Genomic DNA, 24,127 nt, shown 5'->3' with positions numbered 1-24,127 from the left:
TGTTGATATCACTAACTCTAAGGGAAGGGTCCCCTTCATAATAACTTTGTTATATATTGCCAGACGCAAATGTAAGCCTTATAAAACTCTATGGGTAGACCGTCAGAGCCAGGACCCTTACCGCTAGGGAGGCTCTTAATAGCATCTCAAATGTCTTCATTGGTTCTTGGCGCGTTAAGAATCTCCCTGGCCTCAGCGTCCAACTATGCCAGTGCAACCTAGTCCAGATATGCAGAGAGATCGGCATGTCCTCTGTGCAGTCTGGGAGCATAAAGGCGTTCATAGTATTGTTTAAATTCCTGAAGTATTAAGGAGGTGTCAGTGTTGATCTCCCCCGTCTCACTAGTGATGGCGGTGACCCCGGAGTGCAAGCCAGGCCAGGGTCTGCACAGTCTGTCACCCTCTTCAAACTTCTTCACCCGGTCACCCCACCCCATGTACAGCTCCTCCCTTTCTGCCTCATCCCTATACTCTTGCAACATATCTTGCAAATTTACCAAGAGAGTCTTGTCTTTTGTAGTGGCAAAGTCAGTCTCCAGCTGTCTGAGTTACGACAGCCAGGATCTAATATATTTCAATACTCCAGCACTCTTGGAAATACAAATTCCTCAAATGTAGGCTTTATAGGCCTCCCAAAGTGTGGCAACATTAGCATCCAAAGCCTCGTTGAGCCAAAAATACTCCAGGATGGCAGCACCTACCTCGCTGCGAAGCATCTCAAGAGTTCCAAACCCTGCAATCTCCTTGTGTAGAATTGACTAGCGGGGGCCAGTTGGTGAAAGGACAATTTCCCCAGAGAGTGATCAGATAGTGTGCAGGGGAGAATGTCAGCATTACGCATAAGAGCACTCGAGATTAACACCATATCCAGTCAGAAAAAAGTGTTGTGGACTGAGAAATAGAATGTGTTTCACGTGGTTGGGATGGAGCGCTCACCAAGCATCTACCAGATCTTAAAGTTATATAATATGAGTTAGGGTCACGTTGGCGCGCGGTGTCCAGCAGGGGGATCCGGGCGATTAGTTGCACGCCCTAGAAAGGAACATTGTGACGCTTGCGCCACAGAGTAAAAGTCAGTGATCCTAGCACTCTTGTATTGAAGATCCGTGTGGTCTCTATTCAGCCGTAGAGCAGGTCTCTGTCCCTATAGTTTAATAATCTAGCTATGACTGGACGAGGGCGCTTTGCCTGGTTTGGGCCTTGGCGCAAGAGTGCAGCCAAGTAAAGCATCAAGATTTTCCACAAATCCCTCATAAATAGAGTTGGTAGTGGACTCCGAAACACCCAGTATCCTGACAATATTTTAGTGAGATCTGTTTTCCAAACCCTCATTTTTAGCCATAACCACTTTAAGTTCCCGCCTGGCTACAGTGATGTCATGGGTGAACTCTTGGTGGTAGTCTTCCAGTGCAGATATCCAGTCAGCAACCTTCATAATCCGGGACTCGTGTTGGTCTGCACGCCTCCTGCATACGGTCAAGCTATGTAGTAAGAGAATCTACTTTACCGTCAGTTGAGTGCCGACACTCTTGGAGTTCGTGAAACATAGCTGTGACTTCAGTATCCTCATGCTCGCAGGAGTCTGCTCTTGGCTGATCACTGTGTGCTTTAGGTTGGTGCTTGTCGAACTGCAGCCTGGCCTGTTTTTGTTCAGCTTTACATGTGGCGGAGCAGGATCCACAAAGTTTACCCGGGCAACAGCGACTGACACAGGTAGCAGTAGGGCCCAGGTAAGAAGAGTGCACCAGGCGACAACCTGGGGTACACCCTTTAGAGCAATTGCCCAGGCCTCCAGCGGCCAGAGTTAGAAACAGTTTTGCCTGCATGGTAGTGGGAAGGGCAAGCCCTAGACGGTGGAATATAAACCCATAGCAGTAGCCCCCTTTAAATAGAGTTTGACATAATTCTTTTGTAATTCCCTCTCTTGAGGCCACTTCCCAGTATCCCTACTCAACTAGCAATATGCTTCTGCCCCCCTACCTTTCTCTGAGTTGGCAGTGTGGCTTGCCTGGAAGGTTGCCTGTCTAGTTATGGTTTCCTTTTTGCTGCTGTACTGAAACAAAGCTTTAGATCCTGTGAGACCTTGGGCACTCGTGAGACATAGCGGCCATCCTTGGACGCGGTGTTCATTTACCTCGTACCCCTTCTGGGTCCTTGCTTGGCTTGATCGCCACTGAGGAAGAGAGTGAGGTCTGCGTCCTGCTTCCTCCTCGTATTCTCAGATCTGATATCCCCCCTCCCTCGTCCCCGATCCTTCAGTATTTTACCCATTTTCTCCTTTCTGCCTTCGTACCCAGAATTGGTCCAGGTTCATACTTCTCTACAAATCTCACACAACAGAGAAAAACTTCATGGCAAAAATAGATATACTATACATTAGAAACGGGAAAATCAAAAGAATTCTTAGTACTGCCCTCACACACTTGATAGTGTCATGCTTCATCATTGGGCCGCATCATACAACCAGGTGCAGACCAACACACTGGATGGAGCGCAATTTTTTAAGAGAAGATGAAGGATAGTGGTGAGGGTAGAGTGTAATAAAGAAAGGCAAAAACACAAAAATGTCACTCAAATCATAAAGGAAAACAAATATTTCTCCTGGAAAAAGGGACCAAGAGAGGTGCAGATATATTACTAAAACTACCTAGGGGTTAACCCGTAAGTATTTATTTTGTGTCAACCTCTGGCAGGATTAAAATTGTCAATATGGGGTATTCAGGAAAGGTAACGACCCTTCTATCCCCACTGCAGTTATCAACATGTTTCTGCCATCTTTTTATGTGCCAAACCAGGTCGCTCTGGCATTCGTCAGGGTGTTGGTCCCTATTTATTGGTCTGTACCCCTATTAGGGTATTTTTTACCTTATTGCTCTGTAAATATGGGCTTTGCCACAACGTCTCTCTTTACTGGAAATTTCCAGGAGGATTTCACAATTAAGAGTTTACGGATTTTTATTCTAAACCCGGTACTGTGGGGGAGGTGCTCTTATCGTCACACTTATTCCAAAGAGACACTGTCTCCGGTAGCCGCTCACAGGGCACGGAGATCGCTCCCCCACCGGACTGGGCAAGCCTGAAAATAAACTCAGCAGGTAAACGGGTGATGGCGCGGTATGCTGTCCCCTCGCATATCGCGGATTCAAATGGACTTCTTTCCCAGTGCGACCGTGCCCAGTGGAACGAGGTGAGGAGTTACCACACCACCTCCCAGACCAGTACAGACAGAGGCCAAGCAGTAGTCACTCAAGGGAAGACCATCTCCAGTGTTACCATTAAATGTGCTCTAGATGCAGCAGACACCGCTGCTCGCTGTGTCAGTACCAACATCCTTCTACGCAGTCACGACTGGCTGCGAGTTTCTAGTTTTAACACCAGAAGTTCAACAACCTCTGGCTAACTCACCTTTTGATGGCATACATCTTTTCCGTCCTCAGGTGGACAAAATGCTAGGTCAACCTAAGAAGGGTTGCTACGTGGCCAAAGTTAGGGCTGCATTAGAGACCCCCCCCCAACCCCCCCCCCCCTCCCCCCATGGGTCAACTTTCCCTTCCTTTACATCAAAAATACTTGCCCCCCTAGCTCCATGTCCCTGACAGTAGTAGCAATGATCGGTTTACTGGGGTAGCCAGGGAAAGGGGTCCACAGCCAATTGGTTGAGACCGAGTAGTAGGGTGCAGCCCTTGAAGGGGATTCCCTACTAAACACTGACTCCAATCCTCCCACCTGTTTGTTTCCTTTCAGGACACATAGCTAATAAGATTCCAGTCCTTTCTCCCCACCACTGGACAGATTACCTCACAACAGTGTTTTTTTGTGTATGTCAAAGTTCAGTGGCCCCTGTCTGGGACTCCCACACACCTCACCACACATCTTTCCTGCAAACAAATATATTCTACGACAACAGCCTCTCTTACAAGAGGAGGTTCATACAGTGCTAGAAAAAAAAAATAGAGATCATACATCATGTCCACCCCAACACTGAGGTACAGGAATATGGTCCTACAGCTTCTCATACTACAGTAAGACAGGTCTATCGTCCATCTCAGATCCCGCACCAAATTCATCCTGTTGTAAGCACTTTCATATGGTGGCGAACTAGGATGTCATACCGCTTCTACGGTAAGGTGACTTCATAACTCCCCTCGACCTAAAAAACACCTACTTCCACATGCCCATTTAACAAGTGCATCAAGGACACATGCAGATTGTGGTGAGTGAACTTCAGTATTAGTTCAGATTGTTATTATTTGGTGCAGTAACTGTCCCAGGGTGTTTAACAAGTGCATGGCCCACACCCAGACTACCTGTTCGCTCCCTCACTGCTTAGGGTTTCTAACCAATGGGACCAAGTCCTCAGCCTCCAGTATTTTGCAAACTTTATACTGTTAGCACTCTCAAATATGCATCAACATTCAGCCTGGTTGCCAGGTAACAGTCAGCACAGGGTCGCGCTTGCTCATCATGATGGCATCCATCATCACTATACTCCCTTACGCCAGGCTACACAGGCGTCCGCTGCTAAATGCCTAGGGGCAAAGGGTCTCATGCAGAGGGTTTCCTCTAAAATCTAGTGGTGGTATTTGGGACACTAAACATCACTCTCAGTAGTAGACAAACACAAATTACCCGGTGCAGGGACTGCCTTTTTCTTTCCGCAACCCGGTTCCGGAAGAGACCCTCACCACCATCGTCTCACTCACTGGCTTAGGAGAATACCTACATAATTTCACCAAATGTAAGATGTGTACATCTGTCCTACAGATCTCCCACACCAAACTTGTAAAGCAAGAAGGAATGCACTAACCTTGGTTGTCAGCTGTTGGTAAGAACTCAATGTGACCAAGGTTGACCACACGGCATACTTGTCCACAGTACAGACGTAGTGCACTGTAGGTAAACTGGTCAGGAATATTTATTTACGTTTTTTTCACTGCCTTTCACACTGTCTCCTCGTGGCACATACGGCTGTGACAAACATGACTCACTTTCGTTCTGTCTGCTCTATTATGGTTACCCCAGTCAAGGTTTGGCACTCTGCGTGAAATTGTCCATCAGTTGCTCATGATAAGCTCCCCAATAGGTCGGCCTTCCGCAGCCAAAAACAAAACTACCCTATGGCACCTCACCACACAGCTGCCACTCTTCTGGTCCGGTACCCAAGGTCCTACTGTTTTACATACCATAACCTCCCGGTAGAATGCATAGCTGTTTTCAAGGACGGAAGCAGACCTACCAATAGTGCCTGCTATGCAGAAGGTTAGCGACAGTCTCTGCAATACTGTTTTTCTACATATGGTGTTCATTTCGCAAAGTCAGTGTAGAACACTGCCTCATACTTCCTCCACCTGCCAGAAGCAGGTCTTAATTACAACTTCATTACATTACATTTGACGCATGTGTTTCCTACTTCTACCCATTAAGGTTTTTATGGAGGGCCTTTGACAGACATCTCACCCTGAACTCCTCCCACTCCTGTGTGTATATTTAATAGTTCTCATAAGGATTGTGGAACCTCATTTCGAACCACTTCACTCTTGCTCACTTTTATTCCTTTTGTGAAACTTCTCTTGTAACCATGACTTACCCTATGTAAGCTAGTGGGACTCTTGCTCTTAACTTGGAAGAACTTTTCTTTCAGAGTCATTAAGTAGGAGTGGATTCTTCAAACCAAGTCCTAGCCTCATCTTCGAGGTGGTTCCTAAGTTTCTTTGCAGTGAAGCCCTTCCTACACACATCAGACCTTTTTTTTGTCCCACTCCAAACCATATAAGGAGAGTGCCTTTTTCCAATGCAGGTGTTGCATGCTGGCTCCCCAGTGTCTGCAACATCCTTATAATAAACAACCGCATTTGAGAGTGCTGCTTTACAGTCCGTGCAGAGCATGTGCATCTACAGCCACACATGCCATGATCGGAAAATGCTACTTACCTGTAAGCATCTGTTTGTGGCCTGTAGTGCTGTAGATTCACAAGCACGCTTCCTCCTCTCCGATCGCCTGTGTGTTTTTGCAGGCATTCTTCTTTCTTTTCTAACATTACTTTTTCAATAAATTTGCATGGTCATGTTTGCTATGTCACTATGCTCCATCTACAGTCTTTCCTTCTGTGCAGGAAAAAAAACAATCTAACAATAGTCGATGCTTGCATTCAATTGCAAATTGGCAGGCTACACAGTTCCCACATTTTGAATGGTCTAGTATTGGTTTTGAACCTCAATGGTAATTAAGTGTCACTGTTGACTTTTTGGGGGGTAGTGCTGCTCTAATAAGGTGGTATTTTATGTTTTACGCTGAACTATATGACCTATCTACCTTCACACTCTCCCTCCAACATGGCTGCTCCCTTAGCCCTATTCACTACCTATCCGGCACTATTTTCACAACACCCACGAGCTTACGTCACGTGACACACGACGCTGCATTTCCGATTCTTGCTTCCACCACCGCACCATATCTCTCTGGCACCACCAGCAGTCCTTCATCGCTTGTAACCTTACGTATGCCGCCATCAAGCATACGCCGCCCAGCACTTTCAAATTGGTGAGTTTAAGCGTACTAATGCTAATTCTGACTGTAACAAATATTGCTTTTACATCGGGATTCATCACTTTTTCTCTCACTAGGATTGCCTATTATTGACTTTACTTCATTTCCACATACGGATGCACGCACATTGTTTCTATTGACCAGACCGTATTTTTGGTAAGTTCCTACCCTGCGCACCCCTCGCAGCAACCAGTCATACACTGGTACTACTTTAACTCTAGGCATTATTTTATTGTAGGCTTTCCAATTGCACATGGTTGCCTCCTTATTTTCTCCCAGTCCCCTACGGGACTCTGCCTACTGAGTTTTGTTGGTAAGCACTCCAAGTATAATTCATTCTCTATGTTCACCACACCTGACTGGTTCTTCAGACCAGTTTTCGCTCAGAAAGTACCATCCTTTATTCGACGAAACTTAATACTAAATAGGCTTGTTCTTTATCACACTAGATTATGACACTAGATTAGGACACTAGTTCACACACTCCCGCTGAAACTCAGTCAGTCCTCAACGGTTGGTCCCTGTTACAGGACGTTATTATTCACTAAGTACTAGGAGTCGTTACTTACCTCTTCGCGTTTGCATGACTGCCCTTGGTCTCCTTTTCTACATTGCTTTATTTTAACTTCCTCCTTTTAACCCCCTTCTTCTATTTTCTTATCCCTATTTTTCCAACCCCTTCTTCCCATATATCCATAGACATTAGTCTCAGGCATACATGCCTATGTCCTGAAGATGATCCTGGTACTCTCTGCATATGGGATCGAAACGTTGTCAATTTGTTTACACCTTGACACAGTTATATGAATTATCTGATTAATTGTGCTATAGTGTTTCTCTTCATATTTGCTTGACAATTTATTGATTCTTCAGGTGCTTATAAATGCCTGAGCCTCGCTTTTCTCTTTTTTTTAATTGTCAGTGTTTGTGTTTCCACTTTATTGTTTTTGTCCTTTTGAAAAAATATATTAAAGTAATTTTGTCCAGATGGATGACATAATATAGATCTCATTGCATTTCTATATTGATCCACCCCTTTTTTCTTAATCCTTCTTGAGGGACCACTGCTGATATAAAATACACGTACCCAAGGTCCTTGACCAATCCACTTGTTTACATGTAGCAGGGAAGTGGGTTGTAGGCATGGCACACAGGGCAGCCTGCAAAAGCAAGGCATGTGTGTAAAGGTACAGGTCCTCTAAGGGTGGCACAATAAATGCTGCAGCCCTTAGAGGCCTTTCCTGGCCACAGTGCTCTTGGTACCTGTGGTACACTCTACATGAGACTGACCTGTGGCCAAAGAGTGCCAATAGGGTTTTGTTTTCAATGCAGTTTTAAGCGAAAGAACATAGGCCCTGGGTACCTGTTTGGCAGGAACCCAGGGCACACTCAGTCAAAGCACATCAGCAGTTTAGCAAAAAGTGAGGGCAATCATGCAAAAAGAGGGCACTTTCTTACACAACACCCCCCCCCCCCCCATCCCCCCAAACGAAAGAGGATGAGACTAACCAGGGCTCGAAAAATCCCTAAAATGGTACTAGTCCTGCAGGTCTGGTACGTTGAAAAATCTCCTCAACCTAACAGCAACCTACTTGACCTCCGTCTCTGAAAGCGGAGCAAATGTGACAAGATAACAAGATTTAAAGGCATTTTTGTTGCTCATTAACTTTGTTAGCAATAAAAATGCCTTTAAATCTTGTTATCTTGTCACCTTTGCTCGGTTTTCAGAGACAGACGACAAAAGTTAGTTTGTGTTCCTACTCGCCAGAAAGGGCGAGTAGGACCTAAAAACAGCCCTCCCTTGTTAAATTTAGCTCGCATATGCGAGCGGTCGAGTGGATTTTTGGAGCCCTGCTAACCTTTCCCTAGAAAGTCTTCATTGTCTAAGTGGAAGAATGTGGAAAGTCCATCTGCATTGGCATGGGCATTCCCAAGTCTCTGTTCCACTACAAAGTCCATTCCCTGTAGGGAGATGGACCACCTCAAAAGTTTAGGATTTTCACCTTTCATCTGCATTAGCCATTTGAGAGGTCTGTGGTCAGTTTGAACTAGGAAGTGAGTATGGTCTCAGCTTCTTCAGGGACCAAACCACAACAAAGGCCTCCCTATCAATGGCACTCCAATGCGGCTCCCTGGGGAGAAGCCTCCTGCTTATAAGCAACAGGTTGGTCTTGGCCTTCATCATTGGTCTGGGATAGGACCGCTCCTATCCCTAGCTCAGAGGCATCAGTCTGCACTGTGAACTGCTTGCTATATAGTCTGTAGCTTTGAAAATTGGTGCTGAGCACATTCTCTATTTCAGGGTATCAAAAGCTTTTTGACAGCTAACTGTCCAGTTTACCTTTTTGGGCATCTTCTTGGAGATACGTTCTGTGAGGGAAATCACAAGGGACCCATATCACCTAACAAACCTCCTGTTGTACCCAGTCAAGCCAAGGAATACCCTGACTTGGGTCTGGTTTGTTGGAGCTGCCCAGTCCAGTATAGCCTGGATCTTAGGCTGTAAGGGTTGCACTTGGCCTCCACCAACAAGGTGGCCCAAGTATACCACAGTTCCTTGCCCTATCTGGCATTTGGATGCCTTAATAGTTAGGCCTGCAGTTTGCAGGGCTTTTAAAACCTTCCCCAGGTGGATCAGGTGATCCTGCCAGGTGGAGCCAAAGACGGCAATATCATCTAGATATGCTGCACTAAAGGACTCCAATCCAGCAAGGGCTTGATTCACCAACCACTGGAAGGTGGCAGGGGCATTCTTGAAACCAAAGGGCATAACAGTGAACTGATAGTGCCCATCAAGGGTGGAGAATGCTGTCTTTTCTTTTGTCCCTGGTGCCATACCAATCTGCCATGACCCTGCAGTTAAGGCAAAGGGACTTAGAAATGTGGCTGCACCTAATTTGTCAAATCAACTCATCTGCTCTTGGGATAGAGTGAGCCTCTGTCTTGATGACAGAATTGAGCCCTCTATAGTCCACACTAAATCTAAATTCTCCCTTTCTATCCTGTGGATGAGGTTTGGGGACTAGAACCACTGGGCTGGCCCAGGGGCTCTCGGAGGGTTCAGAAACCCATAACGCCAGCATCTTGCTGACTTCAGTTCTGATGCTTTCTTTGACTTGATCAGACTGTCGCTAGAGTTTGTTCTTGACAGGTACATTGTCACCAGTGTCCACATCATGGGTACACCAGTTTGTCTGACCAAGGGTCAAAGAAAAGAGCTTAGCATACTGTTGTAAGACCTGCTTACAATCAGCCGACAGAACCCAGAGAGTCCGCCTACCCCGTTCCACTCAGAGGCCACCAAGATCATCTGCGGCGTACCCCAAGGCTCATCACTCAGCCCGACGCTCTTCAGCATCTACATGAGCCCCCTCGCCGACATCGTCCGCGCACACGACCTCAACTTCATCTCCTACGCCGACGACACCCAGCTGATCCTCTCCCTGACCAGAGACCCAGTCACCGCCAAATCCAACTTCCAAGAAGGAATGAGGGCCGTCGCCGAATGGATGAAGATCAGCCGCCTGAAACTGAACACAGACAAGACAGAGGTCCTCATCCTTGGACCATCCCCCTCCGCCTGGAATGACTCCTGGTGGCCCTCCGCCCTGGGCATAGCACCGACGCCCACCGACCACGCACGCAACCTAGAGTTCGTCCTGGACTCATCGCTCACTATGGCCAAGCAAGTCAACGCCATCTCCTCCTCCTGCTTCAACACCCTCCGCATGCTACGAAAGATCTTCAACTGGATCTCCACGGAAACAAAAAGGACTGTCACCCAAGCCCTCGTCACAAGCCGGCTCGACTATGGCAACGCAATCTATGCATGGACAACAGCCAAGCTACAGAAAAGACTGCAACGCATACAGAATGCCTCCGCACGCCTCATCCTGGACATCCCCCGCCACAGCCACATCACCGCCCACCTGAGAGACCTGCACTGGCTCCCCGTCAACAAGAGGATCACGTTCAAGCTCGTCACCCACGCACACAAAGCGCTCCACAACGCCGGACCTGAATACCTCAACAAACGCCTCTCGTTCTACGCCCGACTCGCCATCTCCGCTCAGCCAGCCTCGCCCTCGCCACCGTATCACGTACCAGAAGAACAGGCGGCAGATCTTTCTCCTACCTCGCCGCCAAGACCTGGAGCTCCCTCCCCACCCACCTCCGACTGACCCAAGGCCTTCTCACCTTCAGGAGACACCTCAAGACCTGGCTGTTCGAACAGTAGCAGCACCCCTAACCCCCCCCCCCCACCCTCCGCACCTTGAAACCTTTGCGGGTGTGTAGTGCGCTCTATAAATGTACTGACTGATTGATTACTTGATTCCACACTCTGTCCACATATGTTTTAGGTAAGCAGACATGAAGTTCGACCCTCTGTCTGAAACCACCTCCTTAAGAAACCCTACAATGGTGAAGACACCAATGAGGGTCTTGGCTATTGCAGGAGCTGTAGTAGTCCTAAGGGGACTTGCCGCGATAACTAGTGGCACGATCCACTAGTATAAATTTGTTTCCTGATGCTGTGGGAGGTTCAAGTGAACCCACTATGTCCACACCTACCCTTTCAAAGGGGCCTTTAGCTGTCCACCTGTTTTGCCACTGGCTTGACAGGTGATACAGGAGCTGACAAACTCCTTTACCTTCTGAGACATCTGGGGGCCGGTAAAAGTGTCTAACTAGCCTTTCCCATCTCTTGGTTTGGCCCAGATGTCCAGCTAGGGGGATGTTATGAGCTAAAGTTAGTAGGAACTCCCTGTACTTCTGAGGCAAAACCACTCTCCTAGTGGCTCCAGGGTCGGAGTCACTGGCCTCAGTGTACAGTAGTACCTCCTCCCAGTAAACTCTGTGGGTATCACTGACATCTCCCTTTTCCTGTGCAGTAGCTTGTTGCCTCTGGCTATCAAGAGTGGGACAGTCCTCTTCCCTAGATGGTTCCCCTGGGCCCAAGAGTTCAACCTGGTAAGGGTCAAGCTCCATGGGCTCAGTTTCCTCTGGAGCGTCCAAGTCCTCTGCCTGAGGAGAGGGGTCCTGATCCTTTTGCTGTATAGAAGCTGGTTTTCCAGTCTTCTTACCTATTCTCTTGGACGGTTGGGCCATTCTTTCAGGCTCCAACACTTCTTTTTCACCCTGCTTTCGGCTCTGTGCTCTAGTCTTTACACACACAATATCAGGGATGTCCAGCATTGCTGCATGAGTTTTTAATTCCACCTCAGCCCATTCTGAGGGTTCCAGGTCATTACCAAGCAGACAGGCAGCTGGAAACTTTGGAGAGACCACTACTTGTTTCAGGCCAGAACCCCCACCAGTCTATTGTTACCATAGCCATGGCATGCATGGGTAAGAGTTCCCAATCAGGTTTTGTTCTGGGGTAACCAATGTATCTCTTCTCTCACCATAGTGACTCTGGCACCTGTATCCCTCAGGGCTTCTCTTCTAGTCCCATTCATCCAGGGGTATTGCACATACTTCTTTAAGTTGGGAGGCCACACAGATAAAGTGGCAAACTAAACTTCACCTTCTGTGACTAAAACTGCTTCAGTGTGAACACTGATTTGCTCTGGGCACACTGTTGATCCCATCTGGAGACTGACTACACCAGGAGTAGCTGTAGGAGGACTAGGAGGCCTCTTGTTTGGGCAAGTAGCATTTCCAGTTAAGTGTCCCAACTTCTTACAGTTGTGACACCAGGCCTTTAGGGGATCAAAGTTCTTTCCCTTTGTATCATTGGACTGGAAAGAGTTTTGGGACCCACCCCACTGTGCAGGTTATTGGGGCCTTTTTGAAGACTCAGGCTTTTTATCTTGGGGATTCTCACCACCTTTCCCCTGGGGAGGCTTTGCAACCCCTTTCTTTTGGTCACCACCAGTGACTGTTTTAATCACCCTTGTCTTGACCCAGTGGTCTTCCTTCTTTCCCAATTCTTGGGAAGAAATGCGACCTAGGTCTACCAAATGCTGATACTTAAAAGATGTTCTTTCATAAACAAATTGTAAAGTCCATTGAAATCATGCACATTATTTCCAGTTAACCAACCATCTAGTGTCTTAACTGAGTTGTCAACGAAGGCAATCTAGGACGGATTTTGGGTTTTGTGAGCCCCCTAAATCTAAATCTATATTCCTCAGTTGAGTCCAAATCCCTCAGAGTACTCTTCATGAGTTCATAAAACCCAGCATCTGCCCTTGTAGCGGTCAGGAGTCTGTCCCTGCAGTTGCCAGTGAACACTTCCCAAAGGAGTGCCCCCCAGTGTGACTTTTTTTCACTATTTTTATTTCACAGCGCACTCCAATGCTGTGAACCATTTTGTGATCTAATCACCCTCTTCATGTTTAGGGACAATCTCTTTGGGGATTTTAGGATCATACGTTTGTTCTTTATCTTTATTTAGTAAATTGCTGCCACCATTGATGGGAGCTAAGCCCAGCTCTGCTCTCTCTTTCTCTAGAGCCAGGATTCTTTTCTCTAGATCCAATCTTTTGGTCAACCTTACTAAAAGGTTGTCCTCCTAACTGAGGCTGTCCTGAATGTCCTCAGTAGTACCTGATCCACCTGTGTGGCCTGTAGGTGCTGAGGGATTTATTCGTGGAGTCCGGGACCCTTCTCTCCCTATGAAGTGTGTGGGGGTGGGGGGAGGGGTTGGTAGTTATCCTCATCCCCTCACTCTGTCTTCATCTGATAGGTCTTCACCATTCTCAGAAGGCTGGTCCTTAGCATACCCTGCCAACAGCTCCTGGAGCTTTTGTTCGAAGGAATGAGACCCCATGATTATATTTTAAAGTTTGCATAGAGACATTAACTCCCTAAATTCTAAGTGGAGATAAGGGATGAGGTCTGGCTCCTCAACCTGATTCTCTTTGCCATTGTGGTTTTCTTCAGTAAAAGGTGGGTTCTTGTTGAGAGACATCGTTAAAAAAACCTTCTAATCCCTCTTACCCCTAATTAAAGTGAACTTTTATTTTTCTAAAATTCTAAAGCAAGGCCCTCCTAACAAGAATTTTAGTAATTTGGAAATATTTGTCAATTCAAAAAATCTGAATTCTAAAGACAATTTAAGAGTTCTGTTGTGTAATCAGGTGGTAACCAAGTAAGTCCAACAAATGCAAAGTTGCATACTCCACCGCTGATTCACCAATGTAGGAAGATGCTCTGTATATACTATACCAAAATGAGGTAAAGTGTGCACAGAGTCCAGTGGAACCCCAAAAGTAAGCAGAGGTAATGTAGATGGCACCTTACTCTCTATTTGTGGTAGTGTGGGCGAGCAGTAAGGCTTTATCAGAGGGCAGTGTTAAGCATTTGTTCTACACACTCCATCTGAAAAGGATGTCTTACACTCGAAGACTGAACTCAGACCAATTTTGTTTGTTTAAAATATGAAGTTATTTTATTTCTAGAACCAAGCCAAGCCTGACACCGGTAAGTGAAATAAATGCAATGTTTTACAATTGAATGCAGGTTCAAATGCAATTGATTGAAATACAGGCAAGTCATAATGTTGAAATTACTTTTCAGTTTCTTTTCAGATTACTTCTTAAATTACTTTTTCTACTCCTTGTGATATGCCTAGATATCACACTGGGACATTTCCTAGAGAAAAGGTAAGTAAAATCAATTTTGTACAGTTGTAGTTTTTAGGTTTTCATAAAAATCAACTACACACTTGGAACATTTTTCAAGGGAACACAAATGAAGTTATCGGTTAACAAGTAAGTACTTAGTCTTTGGGGTTGAGTTTCTGGGGTTAAAACAAGGGTTCCCCCCAGGTCAAGGATGCACTCTCAAAGTACCCTCAGCGGCACTAGGGCGGCCAGTTGCAGAGTGCTGAGGCCCTATATTATCCAATGGGCGATAGGAGGCTGTTTTTGTGTTGGGTGCCCTGTTAGTTTCAATGAAGATTCTCCAGTTTTGCCAAATACTGCAGGCTCGGGGACGAAGATCTTCTGGAGGTGAGCACCGGCTGGAGAGGTAAGTTGGGATGCTGGGACACAGTCGGTTGGGCCACCCAAGGCCGTGGGACATCGGGTGCAGGGGTGTCTTTAGGCGTCTGGTTTTCTTACCAGCTCCAGTCGCGGTCGGGGGTGATCCTCGAGAAAGAGACTGCAGGCGTGGTGGAGAAGGTCGAAGCAGGTCATGGACCACCAGATCTCAGGTTAGGATCGCCGGGGGGACCTCCTTGTGAGCCACTCGATCTCGGGCCGTGGGCGTCGGGTACAGAGTGGTGCAGACTTGCGGATTTGGCCAGAGCCAGAGTCTGTGGGTGAACAAATCCAGTGTTCATGGGGGACCAAGTATTTGGGGTGGAAGGCAGGGCAGGCCCTACGGGTTCTTGAGGCTGCTGGCTGCAGGACACACCAGGATTTTGCTTCTGCAGGTTCGAGGTGGGGACGGGCCGGTAGGGCTGGTGCTAAGTTGGTGGGCGCCCAACTCTTCTTAGCTTTGGCACGGCTTCTTCGGTCCTTTTTCTACTTTTCTTCTTAGTCGGTTCTTGTCTGAGGAGGCAAAGTTCAGGGTTGCCCTGAATACTAGATTTAGGGGTGTTACAGGTAGATAAAGGTTGGGACCAATGGGTCCCTTCCAGTGGGGGGGGGGGGGGGCATATGCTTCACTCTGGTTGGCCGGGTCCCCCCATTTGCAAGATGGTGGGGACTGAGAGTTGTGGTGCACCTCGCCTCTCCCACCTGAGGGGTGGGGTTGGCAAAGGTGGGCACACCTCCCTTCCTCACTTGTTTTCCCCGCTGATTCTCCCGCTAAAAGTGGGGGTCAGAACCGGTGGGGGCCAGTTGCTGGAAGCAGCAAAAGGCCTGAGGAAGCTCGCAACGGCGGCAAGCCTTTGAAGCTTCCCCTTCGTGGACCCTGCCCATCCTGGGGGAGGTGGCTTGGCACCTTGTCTCAGGATGTGCATTGTTTCAGACCCCTAAGAGCAGCAGGCTCTCGACCCAGGGGTCCAGAAACATAGCTGGAGGTGGCAGCTGGCGAGCAGCCACTCAGCCTGGACACTAGTGTTAGGTAGGTTTTTCAGCGGGCATCTCTAAGATGCCCTCTGTGTTTTCATTAAATCCCATTCTGGCATCAATGTGGGTTTGATGTGCTGAGAAGTATGATACCAAATGTCCCAGTTTTCAGTAAAGCCATTATGGTGCTGTGGAGTTGGTAATGACAAACTCCCAGTACCATATACTCTTAATGGCATTACTGCACTTACAATGTCTAAGAATTGACTTAGACACTGTAGGGGTACAAGGCTTATGCACCTGTACCCTCACCACTGGTATAGTGCACCCAGCTAGAGGAGTGGCTGACCTATGCCAGGGCAGTGGGTTGTAGGCATGGCACACAAGGATGTGGTACCATCTACAAGGGACTGACCTGTGGCCAAAGAGTGCCACTGAGGTTTTGTTTTCAATGCAGTTTTAGGGAAAGAACATAGGCCCTGGGAACCCAGGGCACACTTAGTCGGAGCACATCAGCAGTTTAGCAAAAAGTGGGGGCAACCATGCAAAAAGAGGGCACTTTCTTACAATGCACATTAGCAGCAATAGGTAAAGTCATTAGGTCCTGTGACTTGAAAAGACTTCTTCAAAGGAAAACAAGTTATACACTTGGGATCCCAAAACTAGATGGCAGAGTATACACATGTGAATGTACAGCACTGCATGCCACGAACAGATGCTTACAGGTAAGTAACATTTTCCTTTCTGGCACGTTTCAGCAGGTAACATTAGCTCACAAAATTTGCAAACTGTTGACTTTTAAGCCTAGAGGTATATAAGTAAATGCAGCTGTTGTGTAACTAAAAGTTGTTTATTTTTGTGTTCCTATTGGTTAGAGATCATGTTTAATGATTCTAATAAGTTGCGTTTTTCTTAATCACGTTTGCCTTTCTTTGGATAACAGGTCATTGGATAACTATTCCGATTATTCAGAGCTTGGAACCAGAGTTGATCGGATTACTTGGCCAGCTGTTAAATACCTGTGCTCAGGAAGAGTTTTGCACCATTATGAAGCTTGTGCTTCACGGAATTGATGTAAAAAATCTGTGGGAGAAAAGTGTTAAAGTAAGTGTTGTGTCCGTTCTTTCTTGAAAATCTTTTTACTCGGATGTTCTTTCAAGCTCCTTTTCATAACATATTTCAAAACGCATGCATCCTAACTTGTTTGCAAACATCTGTCTATCCGATATTAAAGGTGAACCACTCTTTTGTGCAACAGGAAACGGCTGCACACAATGCTTAATAGACCAAATGGTTAGTGTACTTTTGGTCTTTGGTGTGTTTTTTCTCATACATAAAACCTTGGGCACATAGAACATTCATCTGAGTGGGATGAACGGTGTGTTGGGTAATATGTATTTTCTTTTGTGGAATTTATTTTCCTCAAGCTTCCATTTTATCATTGGTTAGTCGAGATTAGGATCATTGGATATATTACATAAAGTAAGGTGAGGTTGTACATATATTAACGTGAACATATTCTGAACTTTTTCCCTTGTCCCCAACAAACCGCCATCCACATATGTTACAGAGGGATGTAAATCGTGTATTGAAGAGACTAACCTCACCCTTCATTGTAGGCCTCACGGAGGGGCCACACACACACACACACACACACACACACACACACACACACACACACACACACACACACACTCTCGCACTCGCACTCGCACTCACACTCACACTCACACTCGCACACACACTTACACACACACACACACTTACTTACACACACACACACTTACTTACACACACACACACTTACTTACACACACACACACTTACTTACACACACACACACACACTTACACACACACACACACACACACACACACTTACTTCGAGGCATATGAGCTGCAGATTACACACTTGTGCATAGATCGCCATCTGGTGTTGGGCCCGGATGTTTGCAGTTTGTTTTTCCTCTTGGAAAGTCTTTGGAAGTCACGAGGTCGGTGACTCCTCCTTTGGATCGTATTGCACGTGGGCTTCGTCTCCATCCTCAGATTGTTTTTTTCCGCCATCGGGCTCGGATGTAATCTTCGCGCTCCGGTTCCGAACAGCTTCCAGTTCGACGATCGACGCGCAATCCTCACCCCACTTCGCGGTATTGTTTCGATCGCGATCTCCCCACGACGCGCCTCTCATCGGCAAGACCTTCGGTTCCAGTCGTCGACGGCGGCCTTCGGGCCTACCCAAGCTCCGGTCCTGGCTAATGGAAAGGATTCCATTTAAAAAGTGCCCTTGATGTGGGTCCAATTTCCCCCACACCTATCTCCACGAGGTGTGCAACCTCTGCCTCTCCCCTGAACACAAGGCTCGAGACTGTCCGGCGTGTAAATCCTTCCGGTCCAACAAAACGATTCGGGACCGAAGAGCCAGAAGAACCGTGGCACACTCTTCGACGGCGATCCCGGACGACTTCTTCGGGGAAGGTGTCGACGCTCCAGAACAACACAGATGAGGGACTCTTCAGGGCATCTGAAGCCGACAATTCAGATGTGGAGGACATCACTCCGGCACAGAGGGTCGGGAGTACTACTCTACCCCCCCCCCCCCCCCCCCCCCCCCCCCACACACACACACACAACCTCGCCGGCACCGAAAAAGGCTTCGGTCACGCCTTCGGGCCTAAGCAAGACCAAAGACACTGCTTCCCACACCACACCTTCGGGGCCGGTAAAGATGCCAATTAAGCCTTCAGGCGGCTCGGGCTCGAGCCAGCCCACCGTCGGAGCCGATAAACACTCTTCGGCACTGAAAAAGAAACCGGCCTCCATCTCGACACCGAGCCCCACACCGAAACACTCTGGGTCGAGACCCAGCTCCTCGGCACCGACCCCATCTTCGGTACCGACAAAAGACCACCGGCACCGACACTTCGAAGCCGAAATCCAGCTCGGCGGCTACTAAACAATCGGAGCTTTCCAAGCATGGTTCCAAACAACGAACCACCACCGACAAGCCTAAGAAACCAACGGCCCCCACGCCTTTGGCGCCGACGGACCAACCAACCTCTCCAGAACTATTCGCACCGGATCCCTTGCAAAAAACATTAACTAAGGATCCCAAAACTGGACATTTGATGCTCTCTATCAAAAAGAGACAGTTGGACAAACCTGCTCCGCCTCCACCTCCAAAAAGGAAGGACTCTGCTACCTCCCCTTTCAGACTACCTTCCCCACCTCCTCCACCTTCCCGTCATCCACCTCCTCCACCTTCTCCACCCCCACCTCATCATTCCCCGACCCCTTCCCCGGATGATGATGATCAAGGGGATCCATACGATGACATAGGGGATGTGCCCCAAAATATTCCTACAGGGGACCCCACTCCCACAGGATCCCCAGACCCATGGGACGATTATAATATCCCTGATGTCCCTAACGTCCCACAAGACGATCTTTACCCTTCCAGACCTTCTCCACCAGAAGACTCCTTGGGGTTCAACCTTTTACTGCAAAGGGCGGCACACTACCACTGGGTAGATTTACATACCGACCCAGTGGAGGAGGATTTCCTCCTAGATACATTTGACACCACACATAGGACCACCTCCATATTGCCTATGCTTAAGGGTGTTCTAAAACATGCGCCGGAGGTCTTTAAGGACCCAGTCAGGGCCAGGGTCATTAACCCGCGCATTGAGAAGAAATATAAAGCCGCCCCAACAGATCCCTCCTACATCAGAGGGCCAGCGCCACTAGATTCCTTGGTAGTATCCACAGCACGGAAAAGGGCCAACTCCCAGGCGTCAGGTGACGCACCACCACCTGAAAAAGAGTCTAAACTCTTGGACGCATCAGGCAAGAGTACTGCATCTCAAGCGGCCAATATATGGCGTATCGCCAATACACAAGCACTACTAGCGAGGTATGACAGGCCCCATTATGACGAGCTAGAAGCCATAATGCACCATCTCCCTGATAAATACAAAGCTAGGGCCAATGAGCTATTTCAGGAGGGCAAAACAATTACCAATACCTCCATACGTTGTGCCTTAGATGCAGCAGACACAGCCTCTAGGGCTATCAATACTATTGTCCTCCTCCGTCGCCATGCCTGTCTAAGGATATCGGGTTTTAAACCGGAGGTACAAGCCTCCATCCTCAACCATTCCTTTGACCAGGAACATCTGTTTGGCCCCAAAGTGGATGACGCCCTAGAGAAAATGAAAAAGGACACTGACAAGGCAAAATCAATGGGAGCCTTACAATCTCACCCTCCCAGACGCTCCTTTTGCCGCTCTACCTTTCGGAGCACATCCAGAGGCTACTCCTCAGACACCGCTTCCACTTCATACAAATCCCCTACTCAGTCCACCTTTAAAAGAGGTTACCAAAGAGGCGGCTACAGGGGCAACAATAACAAAGGCAGAGGCAAAACAAACACCGCCCGCTCTGCCACCGTGCCCACCCAATGACTTCCCTCCACTTCCCCCAGACCATCACACTCCGGTCGGGGGCAGACTCCAACATTTCCTTCTGGTCTGGACTACCATCACCTCAGACAAATGGGTAACGCAAATAATTCGGTCAGACTACTGCCTAGAACTAATATCTACCCCCCCCCCCCCCCAACATTCCACCCAGACAACGACCAATGTCACCAGAGCATCTACTGCTACTCAAGCAGGAGATAATCTCCCTCCTAGACAAAAAGGCAATAGAACACGTTCCTACCAACCAACAAAATATGGGGGTCTACTCCCTATATTTTCTCATACCAAAACGGGACGAGACTCTACGGCCCATCCTAGACCTTCGGCCCCTAAGCAAATACATACACTCAGACCAATTTCATATGGTGACGCTTCAGCAGGTACTCCCGCTACTTTCCAAAAACGACTTCCTCACCACTTTGGAACTAAAAGACGCTTATTTCCACATTCCAGTGCACAACGCTCACAGGAAGTACCTCAGATATGTAGTGGACGGCCAAAACTACCAATTCAAAGTGCTCCCGTTCGGAGTCACAACCGCACCACGAGTATTCACCAAGTGCCTAGCAGTGGTGGCAGCACATCTGCGAAGACAACACATTCATGTCTTCTCATACCTAGACGACTGGTTGATAAAAGCCAGTTCGTACAATCAGTGTGTACAACACACACACACCACGATCCAGCTACTTCACCAGCTGGGCTTCGCGGTAAACCACGAAAAGTCCCATCTACAACCATCACACATAAAACAATATCTAGGTGCCACTATAGACACCTCAAAAGCGCTCGCCTACCCCAATCCTGCCAGGATTGCAAGCATTCAGGCTCTACGTGCAAAATTCATAGCACAACACTTCCTTCCAGCTCGGGTGTTCATGCAACTAATAGGGATGATGGCCTCTTGCATCTTCATAGTACCTCACGCAAGACTCCAGATACGTCCTCTCCAAGAGTGCTTAGCGCACCAATGGAACCAGGCCCAGGGTCAATTAACAGATCTGGTGTTGGTAGATGGTCGTACCCATCGCTCTCTGCAGTGGTGGACCACCACAAACCTTTCCAAGGGTCGACCGTTCCTGGACCCGGTTCCCCAGATAGTACTAACAGACACATCGCTCTCCGGCTGGGGAGCTCATCTATTACATCTCACCATGCAAGGCAAATGGACACCTCAACAGAAGCTACTCCATATCAACCATCTGGAGTTACTAGCAATCTTCCTAGCCCTAAAATCCTTTCAAACACAGATTTCAGGCAAGGCAGTCCTAATCCGCACAGACAACATGACAGCCATGTATTATATTCAAAAACAAGGCTGCACACACTCTCCACAGCTCTCTCAATTAGCACAGTGCATATGGAGATGGGCCATACCCCAGAAAATCTTTCTCCTAGCCCAACATGTCCCAGGAGTACAAAACACTATGGCAGATCTACTCAGCAGACAAACACAACAACTCCACGAGTGGGAACTTCACCCACAGGTTCTTCACCCATACTTTCAAATGTGGGGGCATCCACAGATGGACCTCTTCGCAACCCACAAACACAAAATGCCCAAGCTTCGCCGCCAGATACCCACACCCATTGTCCAAAGGCAATGCAATATGGATGAACTGGTAAGGCAGATTTGCGTACGCTTTTCCGCCTCTCCCACTCATTCCACTAGTGGTTCGCAAACTACAACAGCACTCCCTCATACTAATATTAGTAGCGCCAACTTGGGCCAGACAATCGTGGTACACCACACTGCTGGAACTATCAGTAGTACCGCATCAAAAATTACACCTCTCTCCACACCTCTTAACCCAGAACCATGGAGAGATCAGACACCCGGACCCAGCTCAGCTCAACCTTGCGATCTGGCTCCTGAAATCCTAGAATTCGGGGACCTAAATCTTCCCCCTGACTGTATGAACGTCATCAAAGAAGCTAGGTGTCCTACCACTAGAGCGTGCTACGCCGCCAAGTGGAAACGTTTTGTTGTCTATTGTCATAACAACACCATCGATCCCCTAGATGTGTCCATTCAACACATTATAGGCTACTTACTCCACCTACAAAGGTGCAATCTAGCCTATACGTCCATTTGACTACACCTCGCAGCCATAGCAGCTTACCTACAAAACAGGCAACATCTCTCACTCTTTAGAGTACCTGCCATTAAAGCCTTCATGGAAGGCCTTAAAATAATAATTCCCCCCAGAGTGCCACCCTCACCTGTGTGGAACCTAAATATCGGTCTCACCAGACTAATGGGACCTCCTTTTGAACCACTACACAAATGTGAACTTCAATTTTTAACATGTAAAACCGCTTTTCTTGTAGCCATCACTTCCCTCAGAAGGGTCAGTGAGATACAAGCACTTACTATTCAAGAACCTTTTCTACAAATGCACCATAATAAGGTGGTTCTCCGTACCAACCCAAAATTCCTCCCCAAAGTCATTTCTCCTTTTCACCTAAACCAATCTATAGAACTACCAGTATTCTTCTCGCAACCACAAACTGTTGCAGAAAGAGCTCTTCACACACTAGATGTCAAATGAGCCGTACTCTACTACATCGAGAGAACACAACCTTTCCGTAAGACCAAACAACTGTTTGTCTCTTTCTCTCCACCACACAAGGGCAACCCCATCTCCAAGTCGGGGATAGCTAGGTGGATTGTCAAATGCATTCAGATTTGCTACCATAAAGCAAAATGAACGCTATCCGTTCCCCCTAAAGCCCATTCTACACGTAAAATAGGGGCTTCAATGGCTTTTCTAGGAAACATCCCATTAGATGATATCTGCAAAGCATCTACATGGTCAATACCGCACACTTTCATCAAACACTATTGTGTAGATGTGCAAACTAAGCAACAAGCTAGTGTGGGCCAGGCTGTACTCAAAACATTATTTCAAACCACTGCAACAGATACGGGTGGTCGCCGCGAACGGTGGGTACTGCTATATAATCTTTGCACAGGTGTGTAATCTGCAGCTCATATGCCTCAACGGAATATGCTACTTACCAGTATGCATCTGTTCTTGGCATGTAGAGCTGCAGATCTACACACGCCCACCCGCCTCCCCGGCTACCTTTATCTGTTCCAGTTTATCTTATTTAGATAGCACACACACTTGGCATCTTCACTGTTATTACTACGCTCCATCTTACCCTGCTGGTGAAAAACAATCTCAGGATGGAGCCGAAGCCCATGCGCAATACGATCCAAAGGAGGAGTCGCCTACCTTGTGACTTCCAAAGACTTTCCAAGAGGAAAAACAAACTGCAAACATCTGGGCCCAAAACCAGATGGCGATCTATGCACAAGTGTGTAGATCTGCAGCTCTACGTGCCAAGAACAGATGCATACTGGTAAGTAGCATATTATATATATATATATATATATATATATATATATATATATATATATATATATATATATATATATATATATATATATATATATATATATATATACACACATACATACACTGTAAGTTGAGTGATTTCAGTCTCCAGGGTCTCCTTGTGGCCTATTCAAGTTTTGTGAGAAGCTCTATCGGTGGTAACCATGTTTTCTTGAATTCCATGCGTTGTTTATTCAATTTGTATGTTAATTTCACCTTCGCCAATATTGTCAAAAGTTTTGAGTACTATCTGACCAGCATGGTAGTAATTTGGGCTTTTCCATTTAGGAGCTATTATTTGTTTATGTGCTAGGAAAAAATAGTTCCCCAACGTTCGCTCCACCTTAGTCTTATGTCATGCTCTCCTGTTTCTTAGACCAAGAAGAATCACTTCTTGCAACTTAATAATAGGGTACCCCATTACCTGTTAAATTCTACTAAGAACCTCTTTCCAGAATTAATTCTGTTTCTCACATGACCACCACATGTGAATGGTTGTACTGTCCTTCCCTACATCTCCAGCATTCTACTCTCTTGTTAGGGTATATTCTTGTGATAGCACACAATGTCTTCCCCTAGGTTGTCTCACTCTGTCATCTACATCCCTCTTCTGTTGCTTTTACCAAGGTGGCCTGGTATTCCCACTTTCTTATCCTTTCTTCTTTCTTTGAGTTTTTACATGTTTAGTAGTAACGTCCCTATATGCTGTACATTCTTTTATAAACTGTTT

General features: G+C 47.2%; 1 protein-coding gene across 2 annotated transcripts in view; it reads left to right on the top strand.

Moving 5' to 3' along the window:
* Positions 1–24,127, top strand: part of URB2 (URB2 ribosome biogenesis homolog) — a 423,522-nt gene that overhangs the window by 203,531 nt on the left and 195,864 nt on the right. For both annotated transcript variants that reach the window (XM_085611919.1, XM_085611920.1), the window contains exon 5: positions 16,454–16,614. In XM_085611919.1, the coding sequence (XP_085468045.1) occupies positions 16,454–16,614 (161 nt within the window). The remainder of the gene's footprint in view (positions 1–16,453; positions 16,615–24,127) is intronic.

This window comes from Triturus cristatus, chromosome 6 (genome assembly GCF_964204655.1).
Source record: "Triturus cristatus chromosome 6, aTriCri1.1, whole genome shotgun sequence".
Taxonomy (NCBI): domain Eukaryota; kingdom Metazoa; phylum Chordata; class Amphibia; order Caudata; family Salamandridae; genus Triturus; species Triturus cristatus.
The sequence above is the reverse complement of the archived record's forward strand: the minus strand, read 5'-3'. Positions and strand labels throughout refer to the sequence as shown.